The sequence below is a fragment of the Mchenga conophoros genome, linkage group LG14, assembly GCF_057382185.1.
Source record: "Mchenga conophoros isolate Kocher_MC1m ecotype Shallow Benthic linkage group LG14, M_conophoros_male_GT1.1, whole genome shotgun sequence".
NCBI classification, from domain to species: domain Eukaryota; kingdom Metazoa; phylum Chordata; class Actinopteri; order Cichliformes; family Cichlidae; genus Mchenga; species Mchenga conophoros.
This window is the reverse complement of record NC_140539.1, coordinates 40,652,117-40,671,729: the sequence shown is the minus strand read 5'-3', so window position 1 is coordinate 40,671,729 and position 19,613 is coordinate 40,652,117. Positions and strand designations below refer to the sequence as shown.

Genomic DNA, 19,613 nt, shown 5'->3' with positions numbered 1-19,613 from the left:
GCTTTCTGAATCAGATTGGGAACAACGAACAGACTCCTCTGACTCGACTGTTTCCATCCTCTAATCCAGGTCCAGCACATTCTCACGTATGAGGACTCAGTGGCTGCTCACCTGTCCAAGATCCTGACCTCTGACAAGCACTCGGTGGTTATCTCCTCGGCCAAGTACGCCCACCCACCTGCGCAGCCATCTGTGTCGTGTCTTAGGTGTAATTGAGTAATGGTGGTGTTTGTGTGGTTCATTGCAGAGTTCTCTGTGAGACGGTGAAGGACTTTGTGGCCCGGGTTGGTAAAGCTTACGAGAAGAACACGGAGAGTTCGGAGGAGTCAGAGGCCATGGCCAAGAAGGTACCACAACTGAAAAGGCACCAGTCTGTGTTTGATGACTCGAGTCTGTGTTTGATGACTCGCGTTTTCTGTCTCAGTGCGGTGTGCTGAAGGAGAAGTTGGACTCGTTGCTGAAGACTCTAAATGAGGAGTCTCAGGCGTCCTCTGTGCTCCCTCCAGCTCCTCCCCCAACCATCGCTGAGGAGCAGGAGGAGGTGGAGGGACTTGTGCTGCCTCCTCTTCATCTTCCTCCTCCTCCCCACTTTCTGCCCATTTCCACCTGCTCTTCACGCCCCACCCCTTCCACCTCCTCCTCCTCTGTGGTAGCAGCTGCCATTTTTAAACCTCGAGAACAGCTGATGCTGAGAGCCAACAGTCTGAAGAAGGCCATCCGGCAGATCATTGAGCACACTGAGAAAGGTGAGCCCGTCATGGTCAGGACTCACCTGAACAGGTGTGGTGGTTTCACAGAGGAGCTGTTCAGATACAGCTCAGTAAAGTCAAATCTCCATGAGGCTGTGGATACTCAGCTACAGTCAGTACAGCTGCCCCTTAGCAGGCTGCCACAGGCTGGCCTATCAGAGGAAAGCAGGTGTTTGGGGAGGAGGGCTTTAAAGAGATGAGTGATAACAGGTTTATTTTCGACGATGGATCGGGGGGCTGTATGAGATGCAATTAAAGGGAAAAATTAGATTTTCTGTCCTTCTGAAAAATTTGGGTAAATGCTCATCAGTTCCTCCCACAGATTGAAGCTGGGCTGAGTTACAGAAATGACAAACACACTGATCCAGGATCAGATCTCAATGTCTGCTGCTGCAGAACAGCTCGGCCTCAGGTTTGTTGTTAGACTCTGTCCACAGACAGACCCCAGCTGCGGGACTCAGCTGGGGTCATGCGGGTTCAGATTCAGGAAACCAGGGCAGGAAGCTTGATTCAATTCAATTCAATTCAATTTTATTTATATAGCGCCAAATCACAACATAAGTCTCCGCAAGGCGCTTCATAGATACAGAGAAAAACCCAACAATCATATGACCCCCATGAGCAAGCACTTTGGCGACAGTGGGAAGGAAAAACTCCCTTTTAACAGGAAGAAACCTCCAGCAGAACCAGGCTCAGGGAGGGGCGGGGCCATCTGCTGTGATTGGTTGGGGTGAGAGAAGGAAGACAGGATAAAGACATGCTGTGGAAGAGAGACAGAGGTTAATAACAGATATGATTCAATGCAGAGAGGTCTGTTAACACATAGTGAGTGAGAAAGGTGACTGGAAAGGAGAAACTCAATGCATCATGGGAATCCCCCGGCAGTCTATGTCTATTGCAGCATAACTAAGGGAGGATTCAGGGTCACCTGGTCCAGCCCTAACTATATGCTTTAGCAAAAAGGAAAGTTTGAAGCCTAATCTTGAAAGTAGAGATAGTGTCTGTCTCCTGAATCCAAACTGGAAGCTGGTTCCACAGAAGAGGGGCCTGAAAACTGAAGGCTCTGCCTCCCATTCTACTTTTAAATACTCTAGGAACAACAAGTAGGCCTGCAGAGCGAGAGCGAAGTGCTCTAATAGGGTGATATGGTACTACAAGGTCATTAAGATAAGATGGAGCCTGATTATTTAAGACCTTGTATGTGAGGAGCAGGATTTTGAATTCTGGATTTAACAGGAAGCCAAAACAGGAGAAATCTGCTCTCTCTTTCTAGTCCCTGTCAGGACTCTTGCTGCAGCATTTTGGATCAGCTGAAGGCTTTAAGGGAGTTTTTTGGACATCCTGATAATAATGAATTACAGTCGTCCAGCCTGGAAGTAATAAATGCATGAAATAGTTTTTCAGCATCACTCTGAGACAGGATATTTCTAACTTTAGAGATGTTGCACAAATGGAAGAAAGCAGTCTTACATATTTGTTTAATATGTGCGTTGAAGGACATGTCCTGGTCAAAAATGACTCCAAGGTTCCTCACAGCGTTACTGGAGGCCAAGGTAATGCCATCCAGAGTAAGAATCTGGTTAGATACCATATTTCTAAGATTTTCAGGGCCGAGTACAATAACCTCAGTTTGATCTGAATTAAGAAGCAGAAAGTTAGCGGCCATCCAGGTCTTTATGTCTTTAAGACATTCCTGCAGTTTAACTCATTGGTGTGTGTTATCTGGCTTCATGGACAGATAGAGCTGGGTGTCATCTGCATAGCAGTGTAAATGTATGCTATGTCTTCTAATGATGCTGCCTAAGGGAAGCATGTATAATGTAAACAGAATTGGTCCTAGCACTGAACCCTGTGGAACTCCATAATTAACCTCAGTGTGTGAAGAGGACTCTCCATTTACATGCACAAACTGGAGTCTATTAGATAGATATGATACAAACCACTGCAGTGCAGTACCTGTAATACCTACAGCATGTTCTAATCGCTCTAATAGGATATTATGGTCGACAGTATCGAACGCTGCACTGAGGTCTAGCAGGACAAGCACAGAGATGAGTCCACTGTCAGAGGCCATAAGAAGATCATTTGTAACCTTCACTAAAGCTGTTTCTGTGCTGTGATGAGCTCTGAAACCTGACTGAAACTCTTCAAATAAACCTCTGCAGATGATCTGTTAGCTGTTTGACAACTAATTTACTTTAGAAATCAGTAAATGACCAGCTCTGATATTTTTATCAGTGTAATGTGAGGAGAGCGTGGTGCGAGCGAACTGAGCTGCTTCTGTGTGTTTGCAGCGGTGGACGAGCAGAACGCTCAGACTCAGCAGCAGGTCTTCTCTCTGAGCCGGGCCGAGGAGGAGGGTCTGGTGGAGGAGGACGAAGAGGAGGACACCGAGGAGGACAAGACGTCCCTGCACTCGTCCTACAGCTCCAAGCATCGTGGCGCTCGCAGAGGTCAGAAACATCCAAAGCGTGCTTTCCCCACGGGACGGCCGCCGCACACTCATGCTTTGTTTTCTGTCTTCAGTCAGTAAGACGCCCTGTGAGAAGCTCATCAGCAAAGGCAGCCTACCACTGGGCAGCTCCGCATCACTTCCTGTCCAGACAGGAAGCCGGGACAACATGCCTATGCTCAACACAAAGATCCTGTATCCAGGTAACAGGCCGGCAGGTCTGACTCCTTAAAGTGTGTGTTTATGATGCCAGTAGTGATGTGTGTGTGTGTGTGTGTGTGTGTGTGTGTGTGTGTGTGTGTGTGTGTGTTGCAGGCTCGCTGTCCAACAGCTCCGTCATCAGCCGATTGTTGGTCAACGCCGACCCGTTCAGCTGCGACCCCGACAACATGTGAGGCTCCGTGACTGCGTCATAAGGTCCTCGCCGCGTCCACACGTGCTCTCATTAACCCTGTTGTGTGTGTGTGTGTCAGGGACTGCTACACTGAGAAGTGTGTCATGAACAACTACTTTGGCATCGGACTAGATGCCAAAATCTCTCTGGACTTCAACAACAAGCGAGACGAACATCCAGAGAAGTGCAGGTAGGAGTGGGCACGGTGACGGCGGCGTGGCGAGCTCCAAGAGTGCTAACTGACTCAGATGTGTCCTGATCTGCAGGAGTCGCACCAAGAACATGATGTGGTATGGAGTCCTAGGAACCAAGGAGCTGCTGCACAGAACCTACAAGAACCTCGAGCAGAGAGTCCTTCTGGAGGTGAGAGCAGAACCAGGAAATCCCTCACGCTCTGCTGCCTCCTCAGTAAACTCACTCTGACCTTCATGACATCATGAATGTCTTCAGGGTCTTTAAGGCCGAGTTCAGTTTTCTTCACAGTATTTTTTATAAATGGACGTAGTCCAAACAACCTGCAGCCGACGGGGAGGGGCACGACCAGGAAAACGACAACTTCCTGCTTCCTCTTAGGTCCTGAGAGCGCAGACACACCAGCTCTGTAAACCACCTGACCTGTCACTCCACTTCTTACCGTGTTCCTGCAGTGATTAAAGAGATTAGCTGGTAATACGCGTGACACTGTGTGTTTCAGTGTGATGGTCGGCCAATCCCTCTGCCCAGTCTGCAGGGAATCGCTGTCCTGAACATCCCGAGCTACGCAGGTGGGACCAACTTCTGGGGAGGAACCAAAGAGGACGATGTAAGACCTCCACCTCCTCCACCTATCTGTACTCGTGTGAACATGTTGATGCTGAAATGAAGTAATACATTACTGTAGTACTGAACGTCTCATGTGAAGGTTGGCGTTTGCGTAGCTGCAGTCATTGTGAGCGCCCCCTGTGGAACAGGAAGTTCTCTGGTGGTTACTAGTAGTTGAGCGGTGCTGTCATGACTCGGCCTATGTGTTTCTGTCAGACCTTCACAGCGCCGTCCTTCGATGATAAGATCCTGGAGGTGGTGGCCGTTTTTGGCAGCATGCAGATGGCCGTGTCCCGAGTCATCAACTTGCAGCACCACCGCATCGCTCAGGTACCCACCCACCCACCTACCTGTCCAATCCACCCGCCTATCTGTCTGTAACTGTCACCCCCTCCCTCTCAGTGTCGGACAGTGAAGATCACAATCCTGGGCGACGAGGGTGTCCCGGTTCAGGTGGACGGGGAAGCGTGGATCCAGCCTCCGGGGTACATAAAGATCATCCATAAGAACCGGACCCAGACCCTGACCCGAGACCGAGTAAGTGAAGCAGCTCTGGGTTGTTCTGGGAGTCTTGATCCGGCCCCGCGGAGGTTTTCACCTCGTGTCTGTGTTTCAGGCATTTGAGAGCACCCTGAAGTCCTGGGAGGACAAACAGAAGTGCGAGTTTCCCCGGGCGCCGCCTCAGCCACCACTGTCCTCCCAGCCTGAGATCGTCTCCGAGGAAGAGGCGACACTCATAAGCGAGTTCGGTCAGGCAGCTGGAGTGCTCATCCACAGGTGAGACCCACCCAGTGTTCCCACCTGCTCCATGAACAAATGTTTTTACTTTTGATAACATGGCATGGCGGTGTCACAGTGGTTAGAACCGTCGCCTCACAGCAGGAACTGGTTTGAATCCTTTGGTAGGACCTGTCGTCCTACCGCAGCTCAATAAACAGATGGATTTGGTCTGATTCTGTGGAAGAACAAAGGCCTTAGGGTCGACCTCTGTGCTCTTGTTGTGAGTACCTGAATGTGTTTGTGGCGTTTCAGCATCCGTGAGGTCGCTCAGTCTCACCAGAGCATGGAACAGGAACTGGCTCACGCTGTCAACGCCAGTTCAAAGGCCATGGACGTAGTCTACGCCGACTCCAAGAGCTCCAGGGTACGACAGCTGCTCTTGCCATTTCTATCGTTCACGTAAGTCCTTGAGCCTTCAGCTGTGTAAAGTATCACTGTTTGTCTACAGGCTCTGAGCTGCAGCGTGGTCATTCAGATGGTCAGCAACATCAAAGCTTTGGTCAGTGAGACTGAACTTCTCCTGTCTGGAAAGATGTCCATGGTAACTGCTTTGGTCCTTTACTTTATCCCAGAATGTTAGAAACCTTAGGCTCTATCTTTATCTGTTACACAATGCAGGTTGACAGGTTCCTGCCATGTTTTACTCTGATTGTTCATGGGTAACCACACCAAAAAAACAAAGCCTGGTCCTCGTGGTCCAGTCCTAACATTGTGTGTCTGTCTCTGCAGCAGCTGGATCCTCCTCAGCAGGAACAACTGAATGCAGCTCTGAGTTCTGTGGCTCAGCAGCTCCCCCGCCTGGCTGATGTTCCCTGGTTGTGTCCAGTCATTGACCCATCAGACCATGAGGTAATTACTGTACTTTACTTTATTGATTTATACAGCACTCTTCACAGGATAAAAACAACAAAGTGCTTCACAATAATATAAAACAGTACAATCAAACATACAGCACAAATCTAATTAAAAGCCAGTCTAAATAAATGAGTCTTAGGATGATGTTTAAAAAAAAAAAAATACAATCCAGGCAACATAGAGATGGAGGGAGAGCAACCTGGGGGCCACCGCTCTAAAACCTCTGGTTTTAAAACGTGTTCGGGGAACTATCAGCAGCCTTTGATTAGATGATCTCAGGCTGCGAGAGGGAGCGTGAGCTTCTAAGAGATTAGAAATAAAGAGAGGAGCGTCATGATTCGAAGCTTTAAAAGTCAGTACTAAGATTTTAAAATGAATTCTAAAATGTACTGGAAGCCAGTGTAATGAGCGTAAAACTGGTGCAATGTGCTCTCTTTTTCATGTCTTTGTTAAAAGCTTTGCCGCAGCATTCTGGACTGACTGGAGACTGTCATGGTTCTTTTTGCTCAAACAAAGAAAAAGACTGTTACAATAATCTAAGCAAGAAGAAATAAAAGTACGAATAATCATTTCTAACTCAGATTTAAACAAAAACATTCGCAGTTTGGAGATATTTCTCAGCTGAAAAAGGCAGTTCCTAATTAACTGTCGAGAGTGTTGCTCTAGAGACATGGCAGAATCAAAAACAACACCGAGATACCTGAGGCTTGGGTGAGCCTCAGGTATCTCTGAGCCAAGAGAACTAAGATGCTGTTTGATTATAGATATCTGGCTGTCAGGTAGAGCTGCCATAAACGATTATAGTCGACTAGTCACCGATTAATTTTGCGATTAGTCACTAATCAGATCATCATCCATTGTACAGCTTATTGCACCAGCAGCATCTGCTCTTATATAACTATCATTAGCTTACAGCTTTAAGTGTTTAAGGTGCTAACTAACAATAAAGACAAGATGATAGGTTATTAAATTTTAATGAAATTTTCAGATTATTTCAGTGGAGATTAATAAACTCAGCCGTCTGCTCCTTGCTATCTAAAATATAACAGGACACCGGAGTAAATTATCGAGCAGCTCACACAAATCAGCTGTCTGCTTGATGTTTATTCAGCTGTGTAAAAACTATAATTTAATCTCAGCCAAACCGATTTACTCAGGAACAAATAAAATACTAAAGAAAGCCAAACAATATCATTTTTAAGTTATCTAAGTGACTTATATATCATGTTTAACCTGAGTAGCGAAAGACGGCGGTGGGTTTGAAAACGATTTGCCGGGAGTCCGGTGTTCTCACGGCTCTAGTTAGCCTAGCCCCCGGCTAGCTATCGAGCTAGTGGGTAACAGACGTCTCCGAAAACGTCGGAGCGCTTTTGAAAATATGTGGTGTCTTGATAAACCGAGCAGATATTTGAAGAGATCTGAAAATATCTTAAAAGTTTATGACCCAGAAAGAACAGGACAGGGCACAGGAGAGGAGCAGCTACGATACCGGACACAGCTTCTTCTTCAGGGTTTAACAGCAGCTGGCATCCTTGTACATGCAGTGCTGCCATCTTCTGTTTCAGTCCGTTATTACACTCTTAAATCCTACTACTTATTCCTGCGTCTTTTGGGATCTTACAAAGTTTCAAACGACGCGTCGACTATTAAATTAGTCGTTGACGTAATCGTGACCAGTCGACTAATCGTGGCAGCGCTACTCTCAGGGGCAATAATTAATGTTTTTGACTTCAGTTCAGTTTTATTTATATAGCGCCAAATCACAACAACAGTCGCCTCAAGGTGCTTTATATTGCAAGGTCGACCCTACAATAATACATATAGAGAAAACCCAACAATCATATGACCCCCTATGAGCAGCACTTTGGCGACAGTGGGAAGGAAAAACTCCCTTTCAACAAGAAGAAACCTCCGGCAGAACCAGGCTCAGGGAGGGGCGGGGCCATCTGCTGCAACCGATTGGGGAGAGAGAAGGAAGACAGGATAAAGACATGCTGTGGAAGAGAGACAGAGATTAATACAAAGTATGATTCAGGGGGCGCTAGTGAGCCGACAATGGAGTAAGACGTGTTGGACTGGGCTCCCGTCTAGCTAGCTTATATTTTAACAATTGCTTTTAAAGGCTTATTTAAACGAACTACCACTCCCCGTAACACCTGTGACCGACGAGAAAAAACGGGCCAAGGTTACAACCGGAATGGCATCAAAACTCTGGAAATATAGGGTATACTGGCCCCTCGGGCCAGCGGACAGACACATCCTCGGCACACGCTGATAAAGCAGGCAGGAGCTCGTCGCCTAGCTCGCAGTCAGGCACCGCGATGGAGTATGAAGGCCTGAAATCGGACATCCTCTCCTCTCTGAAAGACGATATCTCCATGATTATCAGGTCAGAACTGAAAAGTGCGCTTGCAGAGGATTTCGACTGCCTCAAGAACGAACTAAGAGAAGTTAAGATGGAGATTACTAACAACACAGCAGCAGTCCGCTCAGAAATTAACAACATCAAGTCCGCTATTAGCGACCTGGAAGAGGGTTTATCATCAAGGTCGTACAAGGTTGTCAGCCTCCAAGAGATGGTTGCAGGATTACAGACTGAGCTGGCTAGCTTAAAAGAAAAGAACAAAGATATGGAGGCAAGAATGTGGAGGTGCAATATTTGTATTGTGGGTGTTGCAGAGGACGCCGGTTCCAGCTCGACCAGCTCAGTTTCTACTCTATTGAAAGAAGTTCTGCAACTGGATAAAGAAATCCCAGTGGACTGCTCACATAGAGGCCTTGCTCCCAGAAGATCTAACGGGAAACCTTCAGTTATCATCGCCAAACTCCATTACTACCAAGACTGCGTCAGTGTGCTACGGCAGGCCCAGGAGTGGGGTGTGTTGCAATATAAGGGGAACCCTCTGGCCATCTTCCCTGACTACACCGCGAGCATTGCCAAAGCTCGCAGTGCCAAAGCTCGCAGTGCCAAAGCTCGCGGTGTAATCGCTTTTAACTACGTGAGGAACCTGCTTCGAGGGCATCAAGATGTCCGCTACGGAATAATGTTTCCAGGGAGACTGCGTATATCTTTCAGGGGCAAGAGTAAGGAGTTTTTGGATCAACAGAAGGCAATGATATATGTGAAAAACATTGTCTTTCACAGAAGTCCAATAACAAAACACCGCTCAGGTTCAGATCAGGGAGGCCGTTCCTCCCAGTCACGCCCCTCCGGGTCTCGCTGTTGTTACCCACGTGAGCATTGAAGTCTCCCAGTAGGACAACAGAGTCTCCAGGTGGAGCAGCTTCCAGCACCCCACCCAGGGACTCTAAGAAGGCTGGGTACTCTGAACTGCCACTCGGCGCATAAGTGCAGATGACAGTCAGGACCCGTTACCCGACCCTAAGGCGCAGGGAACAAACCCTCTCATCCACCGGGAAGAACCCCAACGTACCGGCAGCAAGCCGAGGGGATATTAGAATACCCACCCCAGCCCACCGCCTCTCACCAGGGGCAACTCCAGACTGAGACAGAGTCCAGCCCCTCTCCAGGAGACTGGTTCCAGAGCCCAAGCCATGCGTAGAGGTGAGCCCGACTATATCTAGCCGGTACCTCTCAACCTCACGGACTAACTCAGGCTCCTTCCTCACCAGAGAGGTGACATTCCATGTCTCAATTGCCAGTCTTGGTAGCCGGGGATCAGTTCGCCAGGGCCTCCACTCCTGGCCGCCGCCCGGCACCTGACCCCTACGGCTCCTCCTGCGGGTGGTGGGCCCGCGGGAGGATGGGCCCATGTCCCCTTTTCGGGCTGTGCCTGGCTGGGCCCCACGGACTAAGGCCCGGCCACCAGACGCTCGGCCTCGGGCACCCTGCCTGGGCCTGGCTCCAGGGCGGGGCCCCAGTAACCCTATCCCGGGCAGGGTAAACTGTTCCCTCTGTTTTTCTCATAAGGATCTTCTGAATCGCTCTTTGTCTGTTCCCTCACCCAGGACCAATTTGCCATGGGACACCCTACCAGGGGGCAAAAGCCCCCAGATAACATAGCCCCTGGGATCCCTGGGACACACAAACTCCTCCACCACGATAGGGTAGCGATCCTACGACTCTCCTGTCCACAAAACATTCTCTCAGATTACTTTTTTAATTGATAAACGTGCTCTTCCACTGGTTGAAACTTGAGATTATCAATCTATTGTTATTTCAGACCATGCTCCCCTAGTGATGAGAATGCACATCCCTGGTGCCAATCGTATATACCCCCCTGGAGGTTTAATGCTCTTTTATTCTCTAACGAAGTATTCGTGAATTTTACAAAATCTGAGATTAGAGACTATTGAACAAAACCAGACCCCTGGGATGTCTGCTCTAAAAGAACGCACGTACCTGGACCCGCCTACTATCCTCGGAAACGTAAAATTATTGGCTAGAAGTGTATCACAGCTCAGGAAAAAAAAGCACCGAAATAAAGCACCGAAATGTGCGCTGCTTTTCGGTCTGGTTACTACCGTTTATGTCAGAACCGGTGCCATCATGGCACCGGACACCGGTACCCATCCCTAGAGGAGGCGGACACACTTTTTCTCCTCTCCTCTCCCTTATCTTCCCTGCTTAGCTCTTATGTCCTTGTCTAGTCTCGTGTTTTTTGTATTACTTTCCCTTGAACAGTCTCTCACAGTCTGTTCTCTAAAACCTAAAGAGAATTATTGATTTGATCAACTGGTCTCTGAATGCTATTGACACCCTTTTCTCAACGAGAAGTCTGGGCTCGGGAGAGCCTGAGTGCCCTGGAGGGACTTTCCCTGCCGGATACACGATGGACGGGTGGCAGAGGGTCGTGTGCATGGCGGGACTGTCGATCGAGGACGCTGAAGATATCTACCTATTCGGAACCATGATAACAGGGTTCTTGCTGATCGGAGCTGGCTTGGCCCTGGCTTATCGGAGAATTAAGAGAGCAGAACCGGCTGTTCAAACCCCCCCCAAGGCTGCCCGCTGGGATTGGAACGATGGGACGAATCGCTACTTCTCAGAACGGGCTCATTGAGAGCAGCATGGTTAAGACCTTGGAGACGCTTACATCTGCCGTGAATACTCAGAATAACACCTCTGAGTTTATATTGGGTTACATCAAGGAGAGGCCTGCTCAGAATAACACCTTTGAGCGAAAGTTGGATTACATCGTGGAACAGCTCACTGCAGTCGTGAGTTCTCAGAATCGGCTCTCTGAGCAAAAGAATGACAAGACCACGGAGCGCAAGTTTGATACCATCATGTGGAAGCTCGCGGTTCTCCAACGGGAGATTGAGAGACCAGTGTTGGAGTGTTAAAGAACAGCTTGAAATTCTCATGAGTTGTCGCAAAAGAAAAATTACCATCATAATCCGGCTACCCCTTCGGCGCCAGCTGTGGGCTCAAGGCTGGAGGCGAACAACAACACCCTGATAACGACTGTGTTGAGTCTGTTCTTCCCATTCCATGCAAGGTCACCTGGGTTGGCTGGAAGACTGTTTACTTAGCCTGGCAGGGCGAAGGACACTGTCTCAGCTGAACTATGGACACGCACACACATACACATACTGATACTGATAAGCACTCACCGACGCATCACCCTCCCTACCCCGGATCCAACGCCACGTCCAACGCTTACCTCCCCTCTGATGTGGACATCGGGTCAGCTGGAGGCGCAGTCGAAGATTGCAGAGGTCCCAGATCAGATGTACACACTGGGACTCTTTCCCATGTTGCTTGTCTGTGTTTATTGTGCTATGGTGTGTTGATATCTGTGCATTCCTGTATTATCCTTCTGTGTTACACATTTCGATGTTTTTTTGAACAACTTCTTTAGTCACCTCAATATAACCACATTTGACCCTAAACTGGTTACCGAACTCGAAAGGGACCTCTCTATCCAGGAGGTCATGATGGTGATTGGTGGAATGCAAAGTCCCCTGGACCAGATGGTTTCTCATCTGAATTTTTTAAAACGTTTTCTAACGAACTTTCACCACTTCTGCTCTCAGTCTTTTCAGAGTCCTATTCATCTGGCACTCTCCCTCCAACTATGCAAGAAGTGGTTATTTCACTCATTCTGAAAAAAACAAAGACCCTCTCCAATGTAGCTCATACCGGCCGATTTCACTGCTAAACACCGATGCAAAGATTCTCGCAAAAATGTTATCACAGCGCTTAGAGGTCGTGTTACCTGGCAGAGAAAAGGACATTAAAGAAACTGATGGACATTATGGACAATGCCAGGCATCCTCTGCACACGGCCATTAACAACCAGAAGAGTCTGTTCAGTGACAGGTTGCTTCTCCCAAAGACAAGAACTAACAGACTTAAAAACTCCTTTGTCCCACACGCCATCAAACTGTTTAACTCCTCTCTGGAGGGGAGAGGGAGGGGAAACAGGAGGACAAAGGAGGGAACAACTAAGCTGTAGTGCCTCTTCACCTCACTGTGCAATACCTTTTGTGCAATACTTTTGTAAATAGTCAACAGTGCAATAGACTCAATACTTGAAATGTGCAATTCACTTGTATTTTTATTTTTTATTCCTATTTATTCTATTTATCCCCTTCGTATATTTTATTTATATTGTCTCTGTATTTATATATATGTGTGTGTGTGTGTGTGTGTGTGTGTGTGTATATATATATATATATATATATATATATATATATATATATATATATATATATATATATATATATAATATTCTGTAACTCTGTAACTTCTGTCGGTGCTGTGCTTTTTTGGAAATCGAATTTCCCAGAGGAACCCACCCGAGGGATTAATAAAGTTCTATCTTATCTTATCTTATCTTATCTTACCAACAATCATCTCCACAGACCAAACCGGCTTTATCAAGGGCAGACACTCTTTCGTCAACATTAGACACGTCTTAAGTATAATTCATGACCCTCCCTCAACCAATACACCTCAAGCCCTACTGTCACTTGATGCTGAGAAGGCCTTCGACCGGGTGGAGTGGGACTACCTTTTCTATAGTTTGAGCAAATTTGGTTTTGGCCCCAGATTCATATTGTTGGTGAAAACTCTCTACAATTCACCAATGGCAGCTGTGCGTACTAATAATACGATCTCTTCTTATTTTAAATTCCATAGGGCCACTAGTAGGGATGCCCTCTAGCTCTACTTTTGTTTGTCTTTGCTATAGAGCCCTTAGCATCAGCCATACGACAGGATACCAGTATCACAGGAGTCATCAGAATAGGCCAAGAATACAAAGTTTCACTTTATGCAGACGATCTATTGCTTTTTTATAACTGACCCACCCCTCTATTGCTTTTTTATAATTGACCCCACCCTCGCCTCGAAACTACTAAGCACTCTGCAAAGATTTGGTTCAATGTCTGGCTACATAATAAATCCTCAGAAAAGTGAATTCATCCCAATCAATGCGGCTGCAAAAAATATCCCATCTAATCTAATACCATTCAAAGTAAATAATAAAACGTTTAAATTCCTCGGAATCTGGATCTCCAGCTGTTACAAAGATCTTTATAAAACAAACTACCTGCCAATGTTGGAGAGTGTCTGTGAAGGTTCTCAGTCATCCAGGTCATCATAGTCAAAGGAGCTTAGAAAGAAAAGCGTCTGGACTTCTTTAAGTTGCTTGAAGACGTTTCACCTCTCATCTGAAATCTGGGACTCTCCACCATTTGACCTTAGAACTGAAGAAGCTTCTCGGATGAGAGGTGAAACGTCTTCAAGCAACTTAAAGAAGACGCTGTTTTTGGGGTTGAGTTTTGTTTTTGTTTTTTTTGCAGTATGCTGTACTGCTTGTATGTTTAATTTGTTGTTTGTGATTGTACAAAACCTCTTTCAATAAAAAGACTTTGGTACTTTTTTAAAAAAAAAAATCATTCAGTGCAGAGAGGTCTATTAACTCATAGTGAGTGATAAAGAAACACCCAGTGCATCACTTAAGCAAACCGCCTCGAGGTGTTTAGCGGGTGGTAATATGAAAAACACCAACCCAGGAAGCGTGAAAACATTTAATGGCAAACATTTCTGCCCATCTGTCTCTCAGGGTCCACTGACAGATTTTTCAAAGCGCAGTCGGGGCGCCAAGTTCCGCCTCGTCCCAAAGTTCAAGAAGGAGAAGAACAACAAGAACAAAGAAACATGTGCCACGTTCTCTCTGCCAGGTAACATCTGTCTCTCTCTGTGGGATTAAATTCACAGAGGATAATATAGTCATGGCATTTTATGAAATCACTGTTTGCGGTGTTTTCTGTCTGTCTGAACCACTTCCTGTTGATGTCTCAGTTCACCAGTGGGGGACAGAAGAGGTGGGGGCATGGCTGGACTTTCTGTCTCTCACTGAGTATAAAGACATCTTTATTGGTCACGACGTCCGTGGAGCTGAGCTCATCCACCTGGAGAGGAGGGACCTAAAGGTACGCCGCTGGGTCACCGCTAACTGCTGATAGGTATAGGTTGATGTAGCATGGATGGATGGATGGTGAAGATGTGATGGATGGTGGTGATGTAATGGATGGTGCTGGTGATGGGATGGATGATGGAGTGGAAGTGCCTGCCCAGCCTCACTGACCTCCTCTGGTGTGTGCAGGACCTCGGCGTGACAAAGGTGGGCCACATGAAGAGGATCCTGCAGGGCATCAGAGAGCTGAACAGGAGCAGCAGTGCCAGCGAGGCCTAGCTGCTGCCAGGTGACTGCTGCTTTATGTGGACAACCTGACGTTCTCGCTCATGTTAGCTTGGCGCTAACAGACTCAGTGTTGTCTTTGTCACATGGTAAAAGCGTCTGATTCGTCCCAAGTCTGCGGACTGACTGATCTAACTTTATCAGCTAATGTTAGGAACCAACCCAGACAGCAGCGTCTATCATTGATGTCGCCATTACAGAAAACGTAGTCAGTAAATCACACTGAGTGTGTTGTGTAGGTGGTGCTAGCTCTAATGTAGGGTAGGTGTGTGTCTTTGTCATAGGGAAGAGGTCGTTTCTCCGTCGTAGTGCTGCTCTGCCTACATTCCACCTCTCTGTGCATGACCCTCACAGTGGACAGTTAAGTAGTGCCAATGTGGCTTTCCGCCGGGTTGGTGTAGCTTACCTGCTTGGAGATCATGAGTGGTGTAGCTGGAACCTGTCATACATGGAACTGTGAATGCAGGGATCATTTTTTTAACACTGAACACATGTTTGTAGCAGCCTACACGCTGAATTTTATTATGTAACTGTAGGTATGGGTGTAGATGGGCCACCACCCACGTGGCGAATGTTTGAGGTCAACATGTCGCTGTGCCGTCTGGGAAACATCAGCACATTTCTGCAGCTAACTCACAGCTACGTGCTAATGCTATCTCAGGAACATTAGCACAAGCTGCAAAGCTAACATTAGCTTGATGAACACTGTGGTCTTCACTGACTCTGAGCTGTGTTTGCAGGTTTCACTGACTGTTTTTCTTCCCTTTTTGTTGCCCAGCAACAGCTGCCTGCTCTCCTGTGTTGCTATTCACCACTTCACCTACCTGACCTCTGACCCTGGACCAGCGCCTCAGCCTACAGACGCAGGTCCAGGACTCGCTGTGATTGGACTTGGATCGGTCTGTGCTGGTTCTCAGTAACCTGACTGAACCCAGACACCCAGGATTTCAGGAGAAACAACCAATTACATGACCCCACAGTGCCTTGTCACCCCACCCACCAGCCAATCAGCAGGAGGTCAAGGAGGGCGGGGTTTATCATTCAGGACGTTTGTGTTCCTGCAGGCTGTTGAAATGTTCAGGAAACACAGAGCTCTCTCTGTGCATCTCGTGACCGTCTGCGTCATGTTTCAGGAAGTCAGAGAAGCTCCCAACCTGATTTCACAGCTGGAGGAGGAGCCAGAACATCGCTGTTGGTTTGAGTGTCTGAGCATCAGAACGAGAAGACTCTCACCTGACCAATCATAAGCCGTGTCAGTCGCTGCCCGAGGTGTATCCCCACTTTGAAACTCGTCAGACCCAGATCCAGTCTGCAGGACTGAGGTGCCCACCTGTAAGTCAGCAGCAGACCAATCACAGCGTCCTCTGGTCTCTGACACGTTTAACCCTTTAATGACTTTACTTCAGGCTGCTGAGCAGGAACTCTGTAACTTCATCACCAAAGTGTGGACACCTGAGGGGGGAGGGCCTATGTTACCCAGGTAACAGCAGCTGTAGCAGGTCAGATATTTATGTCTTGTATGGAGTGATCTGTGGAGTCCAGAAAGTATCTTTAAGAAGAGTCATGATGAGGAGATGCTGGAAGAGGGGTCCTGTGCCCTTCAGGCCTGCATTTGTGTGGATTCTACTTCTGAGGTTTAAGATAAGCCTTAAGCTCCGCCTTTCTGGGGGCGCAGCATCATGTTTCATATCGTTCTTATCTGTCCAGCGTGCTTATTTTAACACAAACTTATCAGACATGACAGGACCTCCTCCTGCCTGTGGACACTCACCTCAGCCCTGTGACATCACAGGAGCGTGTTGTTTACCTGAATCCAAACGAGCCTTAAACGCACCGTCAGCCCTGCCATTTCAGCTGGACGCTGCCCTGCCGCTGCGATCTGATGATGTCAGCTGCTGTAAATGTTTTGTTGAAAAGCGCAGATGTGTTGGGTTTATAAAGCATCTCCCTGTCTGTCTGTCACAAACACAGCTCCAAGTTCAAAGTTACAAACTCAGCAGAGTTATGTTTCTGTCAAAGGTGATGCGAGACAAGACGCCATCACAAGGCCTGAGGACAGGAAGTGTGTGCGTGAGGACAGGGCGTGTGTGTGTGTGTGTGGTTCATCCACAGCAGAAATCCCAGCGACAGCTCAGACATCGTGTTCTCCGTCATACGTGTGCTGTTCCTGCCTGTATTTATACGAGCCGGCCGTCATCACCAGTTCTTTGACAGAATGTAATAAAAATCACTCAGACGTGTGGAGAAACGGTGTGTGTGTTGGATGCTGATGTTCCGTCTGTGGTCGAGATCAGAAGCTGCACCGCTTCCGTCCGTTCAACAGTTACCAGTTCGGGACTCGCGGTAATGTTCGCTCCCAGCGGCACAGCGAAGCCGATCGTCAGGTTTGTGACACAGAAGGAAAGAAAAGCAAAGACGCTGTGTCTCATTTATCAAGAGTATCCGCCACAGGACCGCACACGTCTTTGAAACACTGCAAACATCCCAGTTTATGGAAGTAGCATCTGATCCACGAGGTTAGCATCATGTTTGAGCAGAAGTTCAGTCAAAGTAAAGCCAAGAGCCGCTCCTCAGATCATGGTCTCTTCCTCTAGGCGGCGCTGGAATGTGCTCAATACCACTAAGTGATTAAAGTGGGCTGAGCGACCTCGGTCCAGCTCCCCGATCCTCTGTCCAGTTTGCTGATGGTTTTACACACACGAGCTCCACCATGAGGGCAGCTCATCGTTTATACAGGCAGGTTCACAGGATGCAGACGGTTTTCTGGAGATGCAGGTGAAGTGCAGACGTTCAGCTTTGACTCAGTGAGTTAAACACAGACTGCTACAGACTTTATAACACACCGTCATTTCAGGGCTCCAGGGTATGGAAGCCTGTTTCTGCCACTAAGGGGGGAAAAAGGATCCATAACTCAAAATTTTGAGTTATTTTCTTGAAATTTCGAGTTGGCGCTGCCAATCAGTAATCTATGTGAATGATGTCATTTCCTTGTTACCCGGAAGCTGAAGCCCTCAGGTACAAATGCTACAGCTACATGCAGTCATGAATGCACAGATTGCTGAGTATTTTCAGCGTGGCTTCAAACGATGAAATCCTTGTGTTATTAGCTGAATCACATGGCGTTACTATCAGCAAACGTACTCGCGAAAGCGCCAGTTTGTTGCGATCCGGTTTTGAATGCGCGCTACTTTGCACCATATGCTTCCGGGTAACAAGAAAGTGACCTCATTCATGTAGATTACTGATTGGCAGAGCTAAGTCGAAATTTCGAGTTATGTTTCTCCAAATTTCGAGTTATTAACTCAAAATTTCGAGTTAATAACTCGAAATTTGGAGAAACATAAGTCGAAATTTCGACTTATGGATACTTGGGTTTTTTGGCGTAAACGGGCTTCCATACTAAGGTAAGTAAAGATAAGTGAAAATAAAACGTTCATTTTTAACACTTGGTTGCAAACCCTCCGCTGACACTGACAGCTCATGGACGTTACCATGTGCTTCTTTGCTCTTTAATGCGCTGTCACCTTTACTGCAGCGGCTCTCAGCTGCTGTTTGTTTGTGGACATTTCTGTCTTCAACCAGTGAAACGCTCGCTGGCTTCAAATCAGCTGACTGAACAATGTTCCCCGTGTCTGCGGTGATAAACTCCGGGGTTGCTTTGGCAGACCGTCGGTCTGTTCTGCATCGACAGAAACCATCAGCTTCATTAACATGAAATAAAGTTGTGTTTAGTCAACATTAATCTTTGTTGTATAACTGCACAACTTTCATACCAACATGATTTGTGTGTTTGTCATTCATGTGAACTCTTTGCAGTCGCCTCATGTTAAAATAACACCGACAGTTTGGTTACATTTACACCTGTTTATGTTGACTTTATGTTAAACTGATATGATTTTATCAGAAGAATTATTTATTCTGTCAAGCTGCTGTTTAACATGTTTGCAGTAAATGGATTTTCTACATCCTCTAAAAATCACCTTTAAAACAGTAAGACAATAAACACAAACACTTCTTTAACCAGTTACCTGTGTCCAGCTGGATTTGAACTTAGTGTCTTATAAACTGAAAAACAGCAGCAGGTGTCCCGGAGTTTACCAAAGGACAGCCCGGTGTCATCTGGTTGATTGCTGTCGTCCCCTCAGTGGATCCTTGGGTGTGGAACGAGTGTTTCTGCATCAAAGCTGAGGAACATTAGGCTGTGTCAGAGTCTGGGTGGCAGTAGTGACACGTCCACAGGACCCCATCCACTGAAGAGTTCAGCAGTTTCCAAGCATCGGATCCAAAAGCCGACGCTTGAGGTCAGTGTTAATGATGCAGCGTCCATCTCTGACAACTGATGTCTTCAAGTTATCAGACATCAGGTGTGTTTATCAGATCAAAACGTGTGTTACATACTGCCATCATCACAGAACATTTTTATAACCATCAAAAACTGATTTAACCCTCTGGAGTCCACGGACGCACCAGCACGTCCAAACGACCTATGAATGAACTTTATTTAGAACAATAACAATGACAATCTCAAAGAGACAAGCGACATATTGAATCATTCAGAACAGAATCACACCTTTTTCTTTTCTCCCGATCAGAGGAATACACATCACTGCCACAGTGCCGTTGGTACACCACGATGAAATCGACAATAACTGAAAGTAAACATACATACATACATATATATATATATATATACACATACATGCATACGCACACATCTACATAATAATAATATAAAAAGATGAATAACCAATACAAAAATAAATAAATAACAATAAAAAAAGAATGTAAAACAAGGAACAGAAATAAAGGAGACAAGGGGGATCATAAACTCTCTAAAAGTGAGGTTCCATAAACAAGACTCATAACTTAAATAAGGGGCTAAGAAAAATCAAACTCTTCAAAAATCT

General features: G+C 46.8%; 1 protein-coding gene across 8 annotated transcripts in view; it reads left to right on the top strand.

Annotated features, from left to right (window-relative positions):
- dgkd (diacylglycerol kinase delta) overlaps positions 1 to 18,733 on the top strand; it is a 29,695-nt gene extending 10,962 nt beyond the window's left edge. For 7 of the 8 annotated variants that reach the window (XM_085244562.1, XM_085244567.1, XM_085244568.1 and 4 more), the window contains 19 exons: positions 70 to 164; positions 248 to 347; positions 425 to 746; positions 3,044 to 3,202; positions 3,276 to 3,404; positions 3,517 to 3,592; positions 3,675 to 3,785; positions 3,862 to 3,958; positions 4,290 to 4,397; positions 4,613 to 4,726; positions 4,799 to 4,933; positions 5,013 to 5,173; positions 5,429 to 5,540; positions 5,625 to 5,717; positions 5,906 to 6,025; positions 14,068 to 14,185; positions 14,307 to 14,437; positions 14,611 to 14,710; positions 15,485 to 18,733. In XM_085244562.1, the coding sequence (XP_085100688.1) occupies positions 70 to 164; positions 248 to 347; positions 425 to 746; positions 3,044 to 3,202; positions 3,276 to 3,404; positions 3,517 to 3,592; positions 3,675 to 3,785; positions 3,862 to 3,958; positions 4,290 to 4,397; positions 4,613 to 4,726; positions 4,799 to 4,933; positions 5,013 to 5,173; positions 5,429 to 5,540; positions 5,625 to 5,717; positions 5,906 to 6,025; positions 14,068 to 14,185; positions 14,307 to 14,437; positions 14,611 to 14,700 (2,271 nt within the window). In that variant the 3' untranslated portion in view covers positions 14,701 to 14,710; positions 15,485 to 18,733. The remainder of the gene's footprint in view (positions 1 to 69; positions 165 to 247; positions 348 to 424; positions 747 to 3,043; positions 3,203 to 3,275; positions 3,405 to 3,516; positions 3,593 to 3,674; positions 3,786 to 3,861; positions 3,959 to 4,289; positions 4,398 to 4,612; positions 4,727 to 4,798; positions 4,934 to 5,012; positions 5,174 to 5,428; positions 5,541 to 5,624; positions 5,718 to 5,905; positions 6,026 to 14,067; positions 14,186 to 14,306; positions 14,438 to 14,610; positions 14,711 to 15,484) is intronic. The other variant, XM_085244560.1, reaches the window with a different exon arrangement.
- Positions 18,734 to 19,613: the final 880 nt, after the last annotated feature.